This window comes from Plecotus auritus, assembly GCF_963455305.1.
Source record: "Plecotus auritus genome assembly, chromosome: 3".
Classification (NCBI taxonomy): Eukaryota; Metazoa; Chordata; class Mammalia; order Chiroptera; family Vespertilionidae; genus Plecotus; species Plecotus auritus.
Genome location: NC_137772.1, coordinates 134,964,778 through 134,982,816, shown reverse-complemented (window position 1 = coordinate 134,982,816; position 18,039 = coordinate 134,964,778). Strand labels below are relative to the sequence as shown.

The following is an 18,039-nucleotide window of genomic DNA, read 5'->3' as shown; positions in this document are numbered from 1 at the left end:
TGGGGTGGAGGGACCCAGGAGACTTAAAAGAAGTCTTGGTTAACATGTTCAAGGGAAAGCAGGAGAGCGGTCCATGCATGCTCCTTTCAAAGCCAGACGCAGTGGCTGGAAAGCTTGGCTTTGTAAACCGGTGCTTCGAGCTCTGGTCACGTGGTTGGCTTTTCGTCGTCACGAAGGCAGTCTGACTTCCTGGGTCTGGCCCTGCTCTTCCTCCCCCACATATTCTGGTAATGTCCGTTGCTCATAGAGGGTTTATTATTTAGCAAAGGCTGCAGCAGAGGCAGAACACACAAGCTTCCACTTGGACTGCCCCGACTCCATTTGACCACAAAGTAGGTACAAACTTGAGGCATTTCAGTAACAGCAGGGGTGGCAGCCCCTGGTCCAGGAGAAAGTGCATGTGGCCGAGTGTGGAGAAAGGAGCCATCAGGAAGTTTGGCAAAAGCCTTAGAGCTTGCAGTTGGCTCCGGTCCAGGGAAAGGCGGTGACACACTTGTGGCTCCGCCCAGCAAAGGTGCCAGGCGGGACTGCGCCCTGGGCTGGGACAGCACGGGACTGGCCTGCGGGGCTGCAGGAGGGCTGCCTCCTGTCTAACTGAAGCCACTTCCCTCATGAAAAGCTGTTAACACCAAAAAGCATCCTTCTTGGCAGATGTCTAAAATGTTCTTACGTTTATTCTAGTTACCAAGGCTAATTATTGTGAATTTTTTAAAAGCAATTTAAATTCAGTTTTTCTTTTAAAAACAGGCAATTAAATAGGAATGTATACAAAGGTTAAACTCTGCATCTACTGAGTGTTCTTAGGGACAGCAAACTGATGAGCATAGGTCTGCACACAGAGGCGTCAGCAGACAAGAGGGCGCCACCCCACACGCGCTTCACGTGGCTGTCCACTGCCTGCGCGTGTGCATGTATACACATGTGCCTGTACGTGTGCATGTGTGTGTGTGTGCGCGCGTGTGCATGTGTGTGTGCGTGCGTGTGCGTTCTCAGTCCTGAGTGTAGGAGTATGTATTTCCTGGGAGTTTCCTTTGGTTGTTAGAAAACACTGCCTCCTGTCTCCTGTGGTACCGCCATAAACTGAAACTTTAATTCTTTGGAAAGTACAGTGGATTCCACAGAAAGTTAACTGTCACTTTTGTGTCTTTTCCAAGGAGACGGTTGGAGAGCCGTTCTATTTGTTGGTGACGACTTTAAACCAGAAAATAAACAAGGGTCCCGTAGATGTGATCACGTGCAAAGCCCTGTACACCCTTAACGAAGACTGGCTGCTGTGGCAGGTCCCGGAGTTCAGCACTGTGGTATGTCTGTGCGACGCTCCCCTCGGACTCGGGAATACGTCTGGCTGGAAATTGGAGAGGGGGTGGCGACTGGGGCGTCATTTAAAATGAACAGATATCATTCCTATTTCTGGGAGGTTTCACACATTTAGTCGGTTAAAAACAGTAGTTGATAAAATATTAACATGTACTCACATAATAGATTTTAATTACTTGGGTTCGGGGAGAAAGTCTTGTAATGATGCCTGGGGTACTCATCAATTTCCAAAGATTTTAATATCAGGATTGCTTACAGCTTTCAGCATCGTCAAAGGAAATGCAAAGTACTCCCCATTCAGCACTTAAATTGCCATGGAATTTCTCAAACAGCTCTGCTCTACAAAACAATGTGTGAAGATATATTTCAGCCAAATTGAGGCCGTCTTCTTTTAGAATGTTAACACAAGACAAATCCCACTGCGCTCCCCATGCAACATGATGGCCTTACTTTATTTTCTTGGATTATTTACAAATGTTTGGTGTCATGCACTTAATGTTCTGTGATATCATGGTTATTTTTGGAGGAAAGCTGTAAATCACTCCAGGAAGATGAGTGCCTGGCTGCTGGAGGGTTTTGCCCATCTGCGAACTTCCTTTTCACCCGTCCCCGCCCCACCCACCCCTGTTCCCTTCCTAAAGGGAGAGGGACTAGTTTCTTGCACATACAGAAATTTTAGAGAATCAAGCATGGCAAGTATCTCTAAAATTACTTAGGAATATTCTGTACTTTTCTGTTAATAGAGATGCGGGAAAGAGATTGCTGTGTTTTGGTTTGATCTTTAGCCGTATGGAGACTCTGGGCTGCTTCACAATCTCATTAGTGGAGAAGCAGGAAAAAGTTACAGTGAGGTTTTGGAATTACTCAGTGAGGGGCTGTCTCCTGTGGCTTTGCTCTGCATGGTGAGCGCAGCGGTGTCATCCTGGAAGAATTCATCCCCTAATTGGACAAGGCACCACGTTGCTGCAGACTGAGTTATGGTTATGTCCTCTGGTGGGAGAATAGCCCACAGATCAGCTGTTTCGAGTTCTCGGTCACTGGAAGACATAGCTCACCCTCCACTGAAGATGGCACCATGCGCACCCAACCGCCATGCACAAGGCGGGAAGCTGAGCAGAAAGTCGAGGGTTCTGTTTTCGGTATATATACCCTCTGCATGGGAGAGGCAGTGAGGTGCAGTTTTCAAGCTTTAGAACCATCAGGGGTCCTCAGACTTTTTAAACAGGGGGCCAGTTCACTGTCCCTCAGACCGTTGGAGGGCCAGACTATAGTTTAAAAAAAAAAAACTATGACCAAATTCCTATGCGCACTGCGGGCCCGGGACGAGTCGGCTGCTAAGCAGGATAGGCAGCGGCACCCGGTGGGCTGGATAAATGTCCTTGGCGGGCCGCATGTGGCCCACGGGCCGTAGTTTGAGGACGCCTGATCTAGATGAAGCACATCAAACTCAAAGGCTAACATGGGCCAAATAAACAAGGTTTAAGTTTATGTGGGCCACAAAAGAACAAAAGCTTCAATTTTCATAGAAACGTAGGTTTATTTTGATAGAGACATGCTGAATACAAAGGGCTGAAATAAAAGAGTAATCGTTAACATAAAATAATAGAACATTTTAATAAAAATTAATATTTTTCTTGAACATTAACTTACCAGACACTGAATAACTGTACCAATTAATAAGCATAACACAAATAAACCTATTTTTCTTGTTCTCCAAAAGCGAAATATTTCCTGTTGCACGCACCAAACAAGTCAGTACAAGACTAATGATGTGGCAGTCGGCTACTAAAATTTTCGCTGCTAGTATTAATGGAGAGAAATGGTACGCCTGTGTATAAGGTGTGTAAGGGAAATGAATGCAACACGATTATAGTAATCAGTCATTAGTGAATGTTGTAGTTCATTATTAATAACTAGAGGCCTGGTGCACAAAATTTGTGCACAGAGCGGGGGTCCCCTCAGCCCAGCCTGCACCCTCTCCAATCCGGGACCCCTTGGGGGATGTCCAACTGCCGGCATTCGGACATCCCTCTCACAATCCAGGACCGCTGACTCCCAACTGCTCACCTTCCTGCCTGCCTGATCACCCCTAACTCCCCCCCTGCCAGCCTATCACCCCTAACCACCTCTGCCTGCTGGCCTGATCACCCCTAACTGCCCCTCCTGCCAGCCTAGTTGCCCCCAACTGCCCCCCTCACCAGCTTGGTCACTCCCAACTGCCCCTCCTGCTGGCCTAGTTGCCCCCAACTGCCCTCCTGCCAGCCTGGTCGCCCCTCACTACCCCCCTGCTGGCCTAGTTGCCCCCAACTGCCCCCCTGCCAGCCTGGTTGCCCCTCACTACCCCCCTGCTGGCTTGGTTGCCCCTAACTGCCCCCTTTTGCCAGCCTGGTTGCCCCCAACTGCCCCCCAACCAGCCTGGTTTCCCCTCATGGGCCCCCTCCCTTGCTGGCCTGGTCGCCCCTCACTGACCCCCCTACCATCCTGGTCACCCCACGCAGCCTGCTGTTCAGTTGTTTGGTCGTCCCTCACTAACCCCCCTGCTGGCCTGGTCACCCATGCAGCCTACTGTTCGGTTGTTACTGTGAGGGTGTCCTGACCAATTTGCATATTACCCTTTTATTAGTATAGATTATGTATAACAGGATATTGTAAAAATTAAGTTACAACATTTTTATTAAAACGTTTCTTACATACCGTTATATTGGCTGGGCCGCAAAAATATTTGTTGTGGGCCGCATGTGGCCCCACGGGCTGTGAGTTTGACATGCTTGATCTAGAGAGCTTAGGAAGCACCAATTGCAAGCAGAGTTTCTAAGTCAGTAGATACAGGGTGTGGCCTGAGGGTTTGCATTTCTAAACAGCTCCCTATAGGAACACATGTGGAGAACTATTGGAATAGTGGTTCAGAGCCCTGACTTTCAAGCCAGGCACATTTGGATCCTGCCTCTGCTGCTAGCTAGCTGTATGACATTGGGCAAGTTTCAAAACCTCTCTGTGCCTCAGTCTCCTCATCTGTAAAATGGAGATCATGATCATGGTGCCTGCCTGTCTCATGGGTTGTTGTGAGGATTACAAGAGTCTGTATTCTGTAAAACTCTTAGAACATTGTGCGGCATGTGAATGCTATTTAAAGCTTTATTAAGTTTAATTCACATCTCTTTGGGTGCTTGTCAGAAAAGCAGATCCAGGTAGACCAATGCCTGGGTCTTTCCTTGGGACTGATTATATCAGAGTCTCTAGGGATGGAGAACCCCACTGGTATCTTGGAGATCAAAAGATGAGCTTTGATCCGTGCCTGTTGCCTCTGCTTCCACCAATCCTGAGTTTGTCTTCACACCCAGGGCCTTGGTTCTAAACCTGAAGATGTTTGTGCTTTTACTTTGAAACATTTTAGAAGCCCTGCAGGTTCCCAGAGAGACATACTTGCAAGTGAATATAGGTCAGGGAATCTAGCAGTAATTTACTTTCATGAAAACATGAACCCCAACAGGAAGGCGAGGAAAGAAGATGGGGTTGGGAGTAGGGGGGCGTCAGATGCCTGAAGCAGCTTTTGAGATTTGAGTCCCTCTTAATGCTTTCCATCTGAACACTTTTTCTTTTCATTTTGAAACATTATTTATTTTACAGTCGATTAAAGCCATGTGTTTCTGATTTGTTAACACTCAAGTCATCATCAAAGTGTTTCCTGATGTTGAAGAAACTCATGTCAACTCTTGGGTTCTTTTTCCCTGTATCACCCCTGGGAAAAAGACTAATGGAAAATTATGATTTTAAGATATCCACGTAAATTTTCGTTTTCAAATAGGGATTTGCCATCAGATGTCTAGAGTTGAAGCTGGAAAGGGGTGGGCCACTTCTTTCTAGGGGCCTTGCCTTTGACCGTGAACACGAGTGCCTTTTATTGGCTCTGCCCAGCCTCTCTTTCATGGGGGACGATTGTACTAGAAGCTCCTGAGAAATCACGTGATATGGTCTATGCTTGTGTGACAAAATGTTAGCAGGTCAATATAAAAAATTTAAAGTTTTTCATTTCCTTTCAGGCAAGTTCCCCAGCTTTAGCCATCATATCTCACTGGTCCCTCCTCCCCTCATTCTCACTTTAACCCACCTCCCTGGCAGGTACACCCAGTGGTTTGAAGTCTTGATTTTCTCAGTTTGCCTGAGGTGGTTTAAGTAATTGAAAAGCAGGGTGTGCTGAGCACACTGGGGTGAGTGTGCGGGTAAATTCCCTCCAGGAAAAAAAGTCAGAGGGACCCAGAGCAGCCCCTGACCACGTGCCACGCCGGCTGGTGCCATGGCACAGACACATGGAAAAGAGGCCCCGAACTCCTCCTTGGCTAAATGCTCAGAAACACAGCGCCTCATATAACAGCCTAAACATGAGGTTTCACACCTCTAAGATTAGGATGTGTTCCACCTGAGGTGTGGGGTGTTTTCTAGAACACAGAGACACCCTGCCAATTTCTTCTACATGAAATCGTTGTTCTAACAAATGGGCTCCAGGAAGTAATTCTTTGTTCCCTGCATCCTGGGAGGAAAACGCCTCTGTCTTTTCTCAAATCTAAGAAAAGGCTCATGGTCACACTTACTCTGGTGCCACCCTTCTCTGCCAAGGCTGGTGGTCAGTGAGGCAGCCCGGCCCCCGCAGGCTGGCATCCGGGAGGTTAGCAGCCGCGGGACTGGAGTCTTCCTCTGCTACCCAGGGATTCGGATTCGACAGCTGGAAGAGGAACAAACCTGCTGCTCCGTGGCTTTCCCTCCTTCGCGAAGTGCTAGGCACGTCAGCTGTTGTTGCTGGAGAAGCGTGGGCCCTGAGCGCTCTGTCACAGGGATGCTCGCGGAGCAGATGGCCTGGAACTTCGGGGCAGCGAGTGAAGACTTGAGGGGTTCAGTTCCAGGAAAGTGTGCCACAAGGGAGACATGAGGAAGAGATGAGGAAAGCCAATAACTTGTGGCAGGTGTGCTGAATTAGCAAGCGAAGGGTGACTTGTAATCAAAGTTAGGCGAGAAATTGTCTTTTGAACTCTTACGCCCAGGCAGTGAGCCTGCCAGTGGCTGCAGCAGAGCGATAGCATCTTCCCAGCCTGGCAGCGGCGCCTTCACGTCTCTGCGAGCGGGTCTTTAAGATTATTAGAAGTTCTTGAAAAAGCACAGACGCATGCCTGCAGAAATCTTAATGCCTCGACTATGATTTATTAAAGGTTAATAGCAGCCCACAGCAGTCTGTTTTTCCCCCCTCGTAGTTTCCATGTTGGGAATAATCAAGTTTAATAAAATACTTCACATATAGCGGGCTCTAGCTATCTCTAGCAAGAACTCCTCATCTCCATCCTTCCTTTACAACGGCGGCTGTCCCCACCCTCCCCAGCTCCGGGTGTTCCATTTAGTTTGTCCTTCCAGAAGATTCATTATCCCTGTAATTAAACAACCCACTGTCCCGATTAAGTCATTCCCTCTTACTTCAATTGCATCCCATTGTTCATTAAGTCCTGATGTTTGCACTCCAGCAACCTTGTTTTTAATACTCCTAGCATTTGTGGGGAAACAGTGAAGTTAATTAACAGTTCTTGAGCTTTTTTTTCCCTTTTTCTCTCCACCGTAGTGCAAATCATTTTCATTATGACTTGCGATAATACTGAAACCATTACTAACTTCATAGTTACTGTTCTGAGCTTCCTGATCAAGGAAGTGAAACCATTTTTTATAATCATTTTAGATAAGTCATTCCCTAGTTGATGGCAAGCAGTGGAAAATGAAAAATTAACGTTAAATGACTGCCTTAAATGACTTCCCTCTTCATACTCTTCTCACGCCCATAATCATGGACCTAGAAAATATTTAGTTACCTAAATACAAAGAACTTAATTTTCTTCTTTATGGCTCAAGTTTGACTCTACTATTTCATTGTTAAGGGTCCTTATTTATACTTGTGCCCCTCAGAGAATGGTAACTTTTATAGCAAATCATGGTGGAGATAAGAGGCATATTTTAGATTTGTCTTTTCCTGCATTGTCAACATCAGCATTCCATTTGAAGTTACCATTACCTAGAGCAGTGTTCAGCAAACAATAGCCTATGTGCCAAACATGGCTCTGCTGCCTATGGTTATAAATAAAGTTTTATTGGAACGGAGCCCTGTCCATTCATTTACTATTGTCTATGGGTGTTCCTGTACAAATGCAGACTTGAGTAGATGTAACAGAGACCATACAGGCTGCAAAATCTTAAATATTTACTATCTGGCCTTTTACAGGAAGTTTGCCACCCCTAATCTAGAGCTTGACGTAATAGAGAAAAAGAACTAGAATCCGCCCTCCCACCAACCCAAGCACCTCAGCCTGTCCCCTCCTTCTGGGGACACAGCATAGAACTGCCCTGCCAATCTCCATTAGTCTGAAACGCAAACTTTGTCAAAAACCAAAAACTGGGAAACTCTTATTAAACCTAAAATACTGAAATCAATCATTTGAGGCTAAATCAGCCAGATTCTCCCTTGATTCTAGCATGAACAAGTGTGAGCAAATGCTAGCAAGTATAGAAAAATTTGTGTGAGAAACTGAAATTTGATGAAGTCTCACCACTGACTTAAATTTTTTTCTTCAAAATGGAAAAGGCCTTCCTCCCTCATTCTGTCAGGCCAAGTGACTTGATCCAGGAAGCTTGGGGTTTTCCATCTTTGGTGGGACAGGAGAGGGAGGGGAGGGATGGGAGGGAGGAGAGGTCCGCAGGCAAGAGCAGCATTGCAGGGGTGACTGGCCAGGTTGTCCCAGGACTGCTGGCTAGAGCTTGAGAAAAACCTCAGGTCAGAAGCTTCTCTGGGACTCACCCTTTTAAATCTGAGCTCATGCTGCTTCTGCTGCACTTCTGAAAGTGGCTCACTGCCTCTCTCTCTGGAATAAAAACCAGACATTCCTCGTGACCTTTAGTTGGCTCTGAAATGACACTAGAAATATATTTTATAGGTTTTGTTTAATGAAAGTAATTATTGGCTTAAGACCTTTTATGATAAAGTTGCTAGTTTGTAACAAATTGTTTTAAAATTACTTCCTAGGCATTAAAGGTATTTCAGGAAGGATGAAGCAACATCCCTGCCCTTCTTAGCCAGGAATATGGTTGAGGAGTAAATGAAGTAGCTGGATCACCCTTTCCCCCAAAAGTGTGGGGAAAATGTGTGAAAAATGCCTCTTCCTCTGCTTTCAATTCTTCCTCCAGCCACCTGCAGCCTTCTTTTTCTACCTCGGTATCTGAAACCCTCATGTTGTGTGAAGGGCTTCAGGGTAAAGCTGCTGGTGAGCCAGGAAGGGGGTTGTATGACCAGGTGCTATGTGGTTAGTGCAGAAGAGGTGAGTTTTGGAGTCTGACCTTCTTGGGTGTGAATCTGGGCTCAGCCACTTTACTCACTGGCAGTGTGACCTTGGGCAAGTCACTCAACTTCTCTGAACCTATTTCCTCATCTGTAAACAGGTGTTCATAAAACCTAACCTTGCGCATTTGCTGTATCAGAAAATAATGTGTGTAAGATGTCTAGTCATGCCGCCCAGCACAGTATAGGTGCTTATCCTATATAATAAAAGCGTAATATGCAAATCGACTGAATGGCAGAACAACCAGTTGAGGGGGGGGGGTGGGGCCAGCAAGCAGGAGGCGCCAGGCCAGCCAAGGTGCATGCCAGTGGGCAGAGGGAGAGAATGGTGATGGGGGGGCTGTGACCAGCAACAGTGGAGGGGTGATGAGGGTGTGGCCAGCACCGTCCCCTGATCGGCCTATCCAGTTGCCTCCCGCAGAGGGAGGCCGGGGGGCAGCGGCAGAGTTATAGGGGCGGTTCTGTCCCCTGACTGCAGCTTAGGCCGGCTCCCCAGGGGAAACCTAAAAGCCGTCAGTATGACATCCCCTGAGGACTCCCGGACTGTGAGAGGGCACAGGCCAGGCTGAGCACCCCCCCAGCCCAACAGTGCACAAATTTTTGTGCACCGGGCCTCCAGTTTTTCTTATCTAAGCTTTTCGTCTTGTTAACTCTTAAGGTCTGCTAAGCAGAAAGTATCCCCTTACCTTTCTTTCTGGTTGGTTAATTATTGATGACTAGAGGCCCGGTGCACAAGATTCATGCACTCAGGGGGGTCCCTCAGCCTAGCTTGCACCCTCTCGCAGTCCGGGGGAGTGGGCCTAAGCTGGCAGTCGGACATCCTTAGTGCTGCTGCGGAGGTGGGAGAGGCTCCTCCGCTGCGCTTGCCAGTGGTGAGCCTGGCTTCTGGCTGAGAGACAGGAGTGCACTGACCACCAGGGGGAAGCTCCTGTGTTGAGTGTCTGCCCCCAGGTGGTAAATGCACATCATAGCGACCAGTCATTCCACCATTTGGTCAATTTGCATATTAGCCTTTTATTATATAGGATGGGGAATGCAGCAAGTTGGTTAGCTGAATCCATTGTAATTAAAAGCATATGTTACTATTCAAAATGTTACCTGTAACTCCTGTATCTGGGCATTTACAACCCAGGACAGACACATCCCACTGGGCAGATGTGAACAGGAGACCACAATATAAACTTGAGCAACTACCACCCTAAGGGGCTGGTTTATGACACGGTACAAAAGGGCCCTTACAGTCTGGTCTTTCTCTGGATTCTGGGCCAAGCGTCTTCCAAGTAGCCTTGCCCTTGTAATAACCCTTCTTTGCAAGAGGCATGTTCCTGAATCCATTAGCATGTGGTTCTGCTGCAAGAAATGGAGACCCAAGATACCTGTGGCTTAAGCAATAGAGAAGTTTATTTCTCTCCCACTTGAAGCTCTGGGGCAGCCTTCCCAACACTGGTGGGCGCCTCTACTCTGGGACATCCTTGCAGACCCAGGCTCCTTCTCTCTCATGTCCTCAGGTCACCTCATGGTCTAAGGCAGTGGTCAGCAAACTCATTAGTCAACAGAGCCAAATATCAACAGTACAAAGATTGAAATTTCTTTTGAGAGCCAAATTTTTTAAACTTGAAGTTCTTCTAACGCCACTTCTTCAAAATAGACTTGCCCAGGCCGTGGTATTTTGTGGAAGAGCCACACTCAAGGGTCCAAAGAGCCACATGTAGCTCGCGAGCCGCAGTTTGCCAACCACAGGTCTAAGGGGTTCGCTCACCCCCCAGCCTCCTTCCACATTCCAGCCAGCAGCTCGTAATCTGGACTATAGAAGGGGACAGGTGGTCACAGCTGTCTTTTAAGACAGTTTCCCAGAGACTGCCATGGAGCATACCCCCTTACATTGGCCATACTTCACCACATCATTGGGAAAGCTCATCTTTATTCTGGGCAAACATGAGCTCCATCAAAATGCCTGTGGCTGCTTCAGGTTGAGCAGGTTCATGCCAAGCCAAGGTGAGGAGGCAGAGCCTCCCCAACCAAGTGGTCCATGTCCACCCTGTCTGCGCTGATGGCACTTCCTGAGGACCTCAGGCAGATTGGGACTGTGCTTATACGTTAACTGCCTTATGGACCTTCTGGCTTCCAAGTTAAGAGTATGGGCATATCCTAGTTATGACATCACCAGCTGTGCAATATTGGACACATTTCTAAACTTCTCTGTGCCCCAGTATCTTCAACCATTAGGTTGATAATAGTGCCCACTTCATTGAGCTGTTGTGAGGATTGAATAAATTAGCAAAGCATTTAAGACAATTCCCAGTACATGGTAAGTGCTCAATAGTGCTGGCTATTATTTTTAGAAACCTAAAACCTTATTAGAAGGAAGTGTTCTCTTCTTCACCTTTTGTTTCTATACTAGTAAATAGTACAAGGCTTCTCTCTCAGATAGCAAGCAGTGGTTTTGGAAATGCAAACAGGGTTCTTCAAGTCCTCCACCCTCTCTTCTACCCAAAGGAATTGAGATTCTTTAGACTTCCTGACTTAGTAGCCTGCGTAAAAAGATTGAAGCTTGCTGCTCACCAGTTTAATTAGAATTGAAGCCAAGTATATCAATGGTTCAGAGGCTTCCTGATGTACTGCTGTACATGCAGCTTCTTTCCAGGTGCAATGCAAATGTCTCTTCCTCCATGCAGCCTTCCCTGATTTCTCTCCCTTTGAAATCTCTCCTTTAAGCTAGAGGTAATATTTCTCTGAACCTCTAAAACTTCATCTATACCTACTGTTTCCTACCTGATATTAGAATTTGTTGTATGTATCCCATCGTAGTTCTACCAGTTTTCAAATACTACTCAGGCAGGCTCAGTGCCAAGTTCTCCTTTGCATCATCTGCAATGCCCTGCATATAGTAGATGCAAAGTAGATGATTGTCAGTAAATGGGTTTATCTGCCACAGCATCAACAAGGCCAGCTCTGTCCTTTTGGGTGTCTTAACTGAGTAAGAAAATTTGACTAACGGTGCCTGAACTAGTAAGAGCATGGAATTTCTTTCTAATGCAGCAAGTCTGGAGGTCAGTAGCCCCAAGGCTAGTCTGTCTACTCAGCAGTGTCAGGCTCTGAGTCACCATTTTCATGCTCCTTTAGGCCTTGCTTCCTAGTCACAAAATAGCCACCACAGCTCTAAGCACTGGTCTCCCCTTTTATTATGTCTCATTGGCCAGAATGGGCCACAGGACTGATCTCCCGGTGAAAGAGAAGGCAGTTGCCACCAGTCTAACCTAGTCTGGGCCCAATGCTGTTGACACCTGGCTTTCCTGAGCAAAGGAGGAGCGATTGCTGCTGATTGGACAACCAACCATATCTTTTGCTCAGGCTTTGCTGACACTTGCATGCCAAGGAAATAGGGAGAGCTAGAGAAGTTTCTCTTATCCGAAGGCTAGATTTCTGGTAAGGAGACAGGTCTACATTTTAGAGCGCTTTAGCCTTTTGTGGGTATTAAAAATTAATCACCATCCCATAGATTTGGACCATGCTCAGTTTACAAAACATTTTCATATTTTGAAAGACAGGATCACCAAGTGTTTAAGATCACAGAGATAGAGTGCCTGCTTCACTGTGTTCTTGGTGGGTGATCTTGTGCAATTTACTTAACCTCTCTGTGCCTCAGTTTCGCATCTGTAAAATGGGAATCATGATAGACTGTGTGTCATAGGGTTGTTTCTGAAATTAATTTACATATATGAATACACGTCATTTACAATGGCGCTTGGCACGCACACAGAAAGCACTCCTTAATTTGCTATTATTAGTTATTTATTTATTCATTGCTTTCAGAGGAAGGGAGAGGGGGAGAGAGATAGAAACATCAGTGATGGGAATCATTGATCGGCTGTCTCCTGCACATCTCCCACTGGAGATTGAGCCTGCAACCCTGGCATGTGCCCTGACCAGGAATCAAACCATGACCTCCTGGTTCATAGATTAACACTCAACCACTGAACCACACCCATCTGGCTACTTGTTCTTACTTAGGAATCCCGTCACTCCTTGGAGATAGGAACAAGGAGAATTGTAAGGCTCAGAGTTGTTAGATGGCTTGCTCATGCGCCACAGCTGGAAGGAACAGGCCGGGGGCAGGCTGCCTCTGGGGGGGCCTCAGCCCCTGACTGAGGGTGATCAAGCTGCACCTGGTGGCTGAATGTTGCTTCACAGGTGATGCTTCACTTCTCAAATAAAATGTGAATTAGACCATTCTCTGAGAACAAGCACTGCCTTAAGGTCCCTCCTACACCCAGCCCCTAGCAGGGAGGAGGGTATAGGAAAGACTCTGGTTCCGGGTCTGGAAGGGGAGCGGGAGAGTTGGCTCTCAGGGCCGGTGGGGTGAAGAGGCGGGGCCCACTCTGAGCCTGACTACACATATGCTTTAGGAAACTGCTGTTGAATAGTAAGTGTTAACAGCGTGAGAAATGAACACAAATCCATTTGTGTCTGAATTTACTCTCAGAATTCCCTGTGGACTCTATACACTGTCATTTTCCCTATTTCCCCATCCAGCTGTGGAGGCAGCGCAGGTTCACATTATTTTACATCCAGTTAAGATTTCTTTTCCTTTTGGTTATGTTTTTAAGAACATTTATTGCCTACAAAGCAGTGTTTTTATTAAAGACAATAGTGCCCTTTAGGTAGTCACACAGTGTTATTTCACAAATACCCATAAAACTGTTCAAGGGCTGGGCTTGCTGGAGCTCTGATCACAGGTGCTTTCTATTCTCCTTTATCTTTGGAAGCCTGTGAAATAGCCTCACCACCGCACCCCCCCCTCCCCGCCCCGTGCTGAGCCCATGAGAGGGGAACATTGGAAGACACCGGCAAGTCTGCGCAGACCTTAGCGGGCAGGACTCGCATTTACCCTGCCGCCCCCTCCGAAACCCCCATTTGTGCTGGGATCTAGCATAGGGCCTCACTCACAGCCTCAGCCAACACGGGGTCCCTGGGGGCTACAGGTGGGAACAGGAGAGTGAGGGAGGAGGAGGGGAGGCCTGGGGGGCCCGTCACTCAGTGGTTCATGGCACCAACTCCTGGCTCTGCCATTTGCGAGCTGTGTCCCTGGCACAAGTCACTTGGCCCCTCCGTGCCTCAGTTTCCTCGCTCTAAAATGAGGATGAGGATTATACAACATCTTCCCCAGGATCTTACGATTTTAAAAAAGAATGTCTTAAAATGCACTTGGCAGGTTGTCTGGCCCCAGAGGCCTCAGTAATGTTGCTAAACAAGGAGGCGAGGGAGCGGACTCTGGCCTGAGGCTTCGCCATGTCGGTTCCTTCCAGACAGCCCACCCGATAGCCAGCTGCCCTTCCGCCAGGCGCTCCCTGCCTGCTCTCCGGTCCAGTACTTTGGGCTTTGTGAGCAGAGAGGTGTTCTCCATATGCTCCCGGGGGTGATGGGCCCAAACATAGATGTGCTCTGAGAGCAGGCAAGGGAGCAACTCCGGGCCAGGAGGAACTCACACAGGCCCGACTGAGCTCACCGCCAAACCTCAGAGCTCAGAGCCGCTAACTCGGAGTCCTGACTCATGTGGTTAGGACTGGGCCAAAGTGTACTGTTGCATAATAGGAAACAGGATTGTAGGGGCGAGATTTATAGGCAGTGATGAGAAGACACACTCCTGAGAACCGCCTCAGAGTTCAGAAGCCCCTTGTCCATGTCATTGGTCCACAAGTCGTATCATCCCAAGCACCCCTGAGCCAGGCATTGCTCTAGGAGGTGCTACATGGTTCATTCAGTCCATCGTCACAGGAACACTGGGAGGCGCGGACTATTGTTGTCCTCACGTTGCTGGTGACGAAACAGCTGCAGAGAGGTTACCAGCTGGTTAGGGGTGGGGCTGAACCCAGGTGGCTGGCCCCAGAGCAGGTGTTCTGCCCGTTTTGCTTGCTGGCAGCATCCTCCTTCCACCAACAGACACTGAGCTTGTGGTCAGAGTCCTGTGTGCGCAGCCACTCTGTTTCCAATGCCAATAGTAATAATTGCAATAAGTTACATGAAATGACTTATCCCTGTTATTATTACCCTCCAGCAGCCCTGCCCTGTGTCAGGCCCTTGACATGCATTATCTCATTTAATCTTCATAACAACACTAGAAGGCAGGTACTGTTATTATACACACTTGAAAGTTGTTAAACCTAAGGCTCCCCATTCTCCACATCATTTGTGTCTTCATTTTTAAAAACATTTTCAGTAGTTAATTATTTTATATTCCCTCATCACAGCCAGGCTCAAAAACGCTAAATAGGTGTGCATTTCACACCCTATCCAGGTCTTTTGACCCCTTCATTACCAAGGTGCCTTAGACTCTAAGCTGTATGCTATGCCAATTATACGATACCCTTAGCACGTCCATGACTCAGTTTCCCCAAGGATCCGCAGTAAATAAACTTTGTTGTTTTTGATCTGTCCATTTGTTCTTAGACAAAGTAAACCTGAAATTGCTCTTCAATTAGATTTGAAACATTCCTGGCTTGATGTTTTCACACATTCACAAAGGCCTTCCCCCATTCGTCTGAGTCTTTTTTCTTTTTTTTTAAATATATTTGTATTGATCTCAGAGAGGAAGGGAAAGGGAGACATAGAAACATCAGTGATGAGAGAGAATCATTGATTAACTGCCTCCTACATGCCCCACACTGGGGATCAAGCCCCAACCCAGGCATGTGCCCTGGCTGGGAATCGAACTGTGACCTCCTGGTTCATAGGTCAATGCTCAGCCATTGAGTCAGGCAGTTTGTCTGATTCTTGCTGCACTGGGAGAATGCTAACTGACAACACGTTAAGTAATGGCCTTGAAATGTAAAGTAATTAATGCCCAGATACTAGCACAGGGTGGGCATCTCAGTGTTTTAATGAGGACTCGGGAAACAGTCTGGAGGGGGCGATGAGTGTTACCATAATTAATGCTGCATATTAAAAAGTGACCTCTTCCCCCTGGGCAATACAAGGACCGTGCAACCTTTCCCGTCACCTGCAACTTCACTCCTGAGACTCTGTGGTTCTGTAAATAAAAAGATAATCACCAGTCAGCCCTCATCTACTGTGGAAACAAGTTTTTAAATTTATTTTTGAGGATGAAATTAGCAATCACCATTTTTAGAATATTTATGAGTATATATAGTTTACTCTCATATATATTTTCAATACATGCTCTAAATGAGAGTTTTAACTTTCTGTTTTCCTTTTCATTATCTCTGAAAAGAATGGATTATGGGAAAAGGTTAAAGTACAATGCAGTGCGGTGGCTGCTACTGTGCCATTGGCGGTATTGGTAGGACTCGCCGAGTTCGTGTCTCTTAGGAGTGCCTTTCAGATTGCAATTATCTAATGGGCTTGAAACCCTGTTTATATTCTCGCAGGCGTTAAACGTCGTCTTTGAAAAGATCCCGGAAAACGACAGTGCAGACGTCTGTCGGAATATTTCAGTCAATGTTCTTGATTGTGATACTATAGGCCAAGCCAAAGAAAAGATTTTCCAAGCATTCCTCAGCAAAAACGGCTCTCCTTATGGACTTCAGCTGAATGAGATTTGTCTTGGTAAGGCGATGCGGGAGCTGTTTGTCCCAGTCCCCTGATGAGCAACCCGCTCCCCACCTCGCTCCCTGCCCCCAGCTGGAAGCTTCCATTCGCTGACACTCATTTGGCCTGTTGTTCCCGGAGGGGACTTGTAGGGCCCCGGACTGCGATGCTCTCCCACAGCGTCCTGATTCTTCCTGGAATCGTAATCCCTCAGACATGCTGGTGCTTTAAATATTAGGTTTGTAAATCAGATTCACGAGATTGCTACCCTGAGACCAAATGGGTTCACCCTGCGTCAGGAAGTACAACAAGGTGTGAACCCCATGCCCTCCCTCCGTCCGCGCCGCGTTTCCTGTTGGCATTTGATTTGTTTGTTTGATACCGAGTGTTTCATTAGCGGGGGGCTTAGACTCGGGGTGCTAGCTCCAGCGAGAAGAAAGGTCATCTTCCTCTCTGCTAATCTCGTCCTGCACTAAGTGCCTCCTCCGCCCTCCCCCGGCACCAGCAGCATCTGCTGTGAATTCATTTTCGGGCTCTATTGGTACACTGCAAAGGAGAGCATATGTGTGAGGGGGCTAGCAGGGCTCCACTTCACTCAAATGTTCATCAACATTGTAAAGTTGAGCTGCACGCAGCCCTTGTGGGAGACTGTCATGGGATTTTATAGCAGATAATGGGACAGGAAAGAAGAGTAAAATCACAGCAGTGACAGACAGCCTAGCAAGGTTCCTCTCCCCGCCATGAGCAGTTGTAGCCGTGACTAAGCAAGCAATTAAAACCATCCCACCCCGCCCTCCCAGTCAGACCTGCTAACAAACAGGCCATTGAGAGAGGCCGGGGACAGGTTCTGCAAATTTGAATGAAACAGGTAAACATGTAGCCACCACGTGACCCGGCTGTAAAGGAAGCAGGGTTCAGAGGCACCTCTCTGCCTCCCTCCTGTTGGCTGTCGTTGGATGGACTGTTGGGCACTTGAAGACCTATTTAGCTCATTGGTTGGGTGCAGGGTCAAAGGGCAGCTCAGCCAGGAAACGGGACCAGGACCATCAGCATCCTTGCCCTGAGCCTGCCTCTCATACATGCGTGGCCCTGACTGCAGAGGAGATGACACAGGGAGCCAGGTGGTGGTGGGCCTCCCGCGGTCCCGGCTCTGTGCCCACCCGGTGTTCCTGCTGCTGATGGGGAAGGCAGGGAGCGGGACAAGCCAGCTGGAAGCTTCCCGAGTCGTCTGGTGGGAATGGGACTTGGCGCCAGCAGGCAGGCTCTGCGAGGCTGCTGGTCTCCCACTGCTCCAGGGCTGGCTTCAAAACACTGAGCAGAGCCTGAGAGGCCAGCCATTAGAGTGTACTGGAAGCAGCGAGGCTCAGGCCCCATGCAGACGCTCTTGCTCAAGGGCAGGAAGTATAAACACAGTGGGCCTGCCTACCTGCCTAGGACACAGGAAATGGTAGGGCCTGGCCTAATGGGGAAAGACAGGCCATCTAGGGGGCAGTGCCACTTATTTGCCGCTGATGGTGGGCCTGTAGGGTCCGTGTTGCCAGATGGTCCGGTTTTTTAAGAGAGAAAGCAGATTCCAAATTTTTATGTGCAACATCCCAGTCATTAAATGTTGGTGCTGAATTGACATTAAAATAGTAAAACATGAAGCAGGTTCACAAAAAGAGAAAACACACATCCGTGGGCCACATTCTAACCCCAGGGCACAAGTTGGCAGCTCCCTGACGGCGTTTGAGCCCTGAGTTTTGGGGCATTAGCCTAGCAGCACCCCCACCCAGCGGCCTACAGAAGACCGTGCCTGCTGTGAGCGCAAACGC

At 47.8% G+C, this 18,039-nt stretch overlaps 1 protein-coding gene across 1 annotated transcript in view; it reads left to right on the top strand.

Moving 5' to 3' along the window:
• The window catches only part of PLXNC1 (plexin C1), a 159,935-nt gene that overhangs the window by 119,701 nt on the left and 22,195 nt on the right, over window positions 1–18,039 (top strand). Inside the window, exons 21-22 of the mRNA XM_080659723.1 lie at window positions 1,155–1,301; window positions 16,066–16,243. Of these exons, the coding sequence (XP_080515849.1) occupies window positions 1,155–1,301; window positions 16,066–16,243 (325 nt within the window). The remainder of the gene's footprint in view (window positions 1–1,154; window positions 1,302–16,065; window positions 16,244–18,039) is intronic.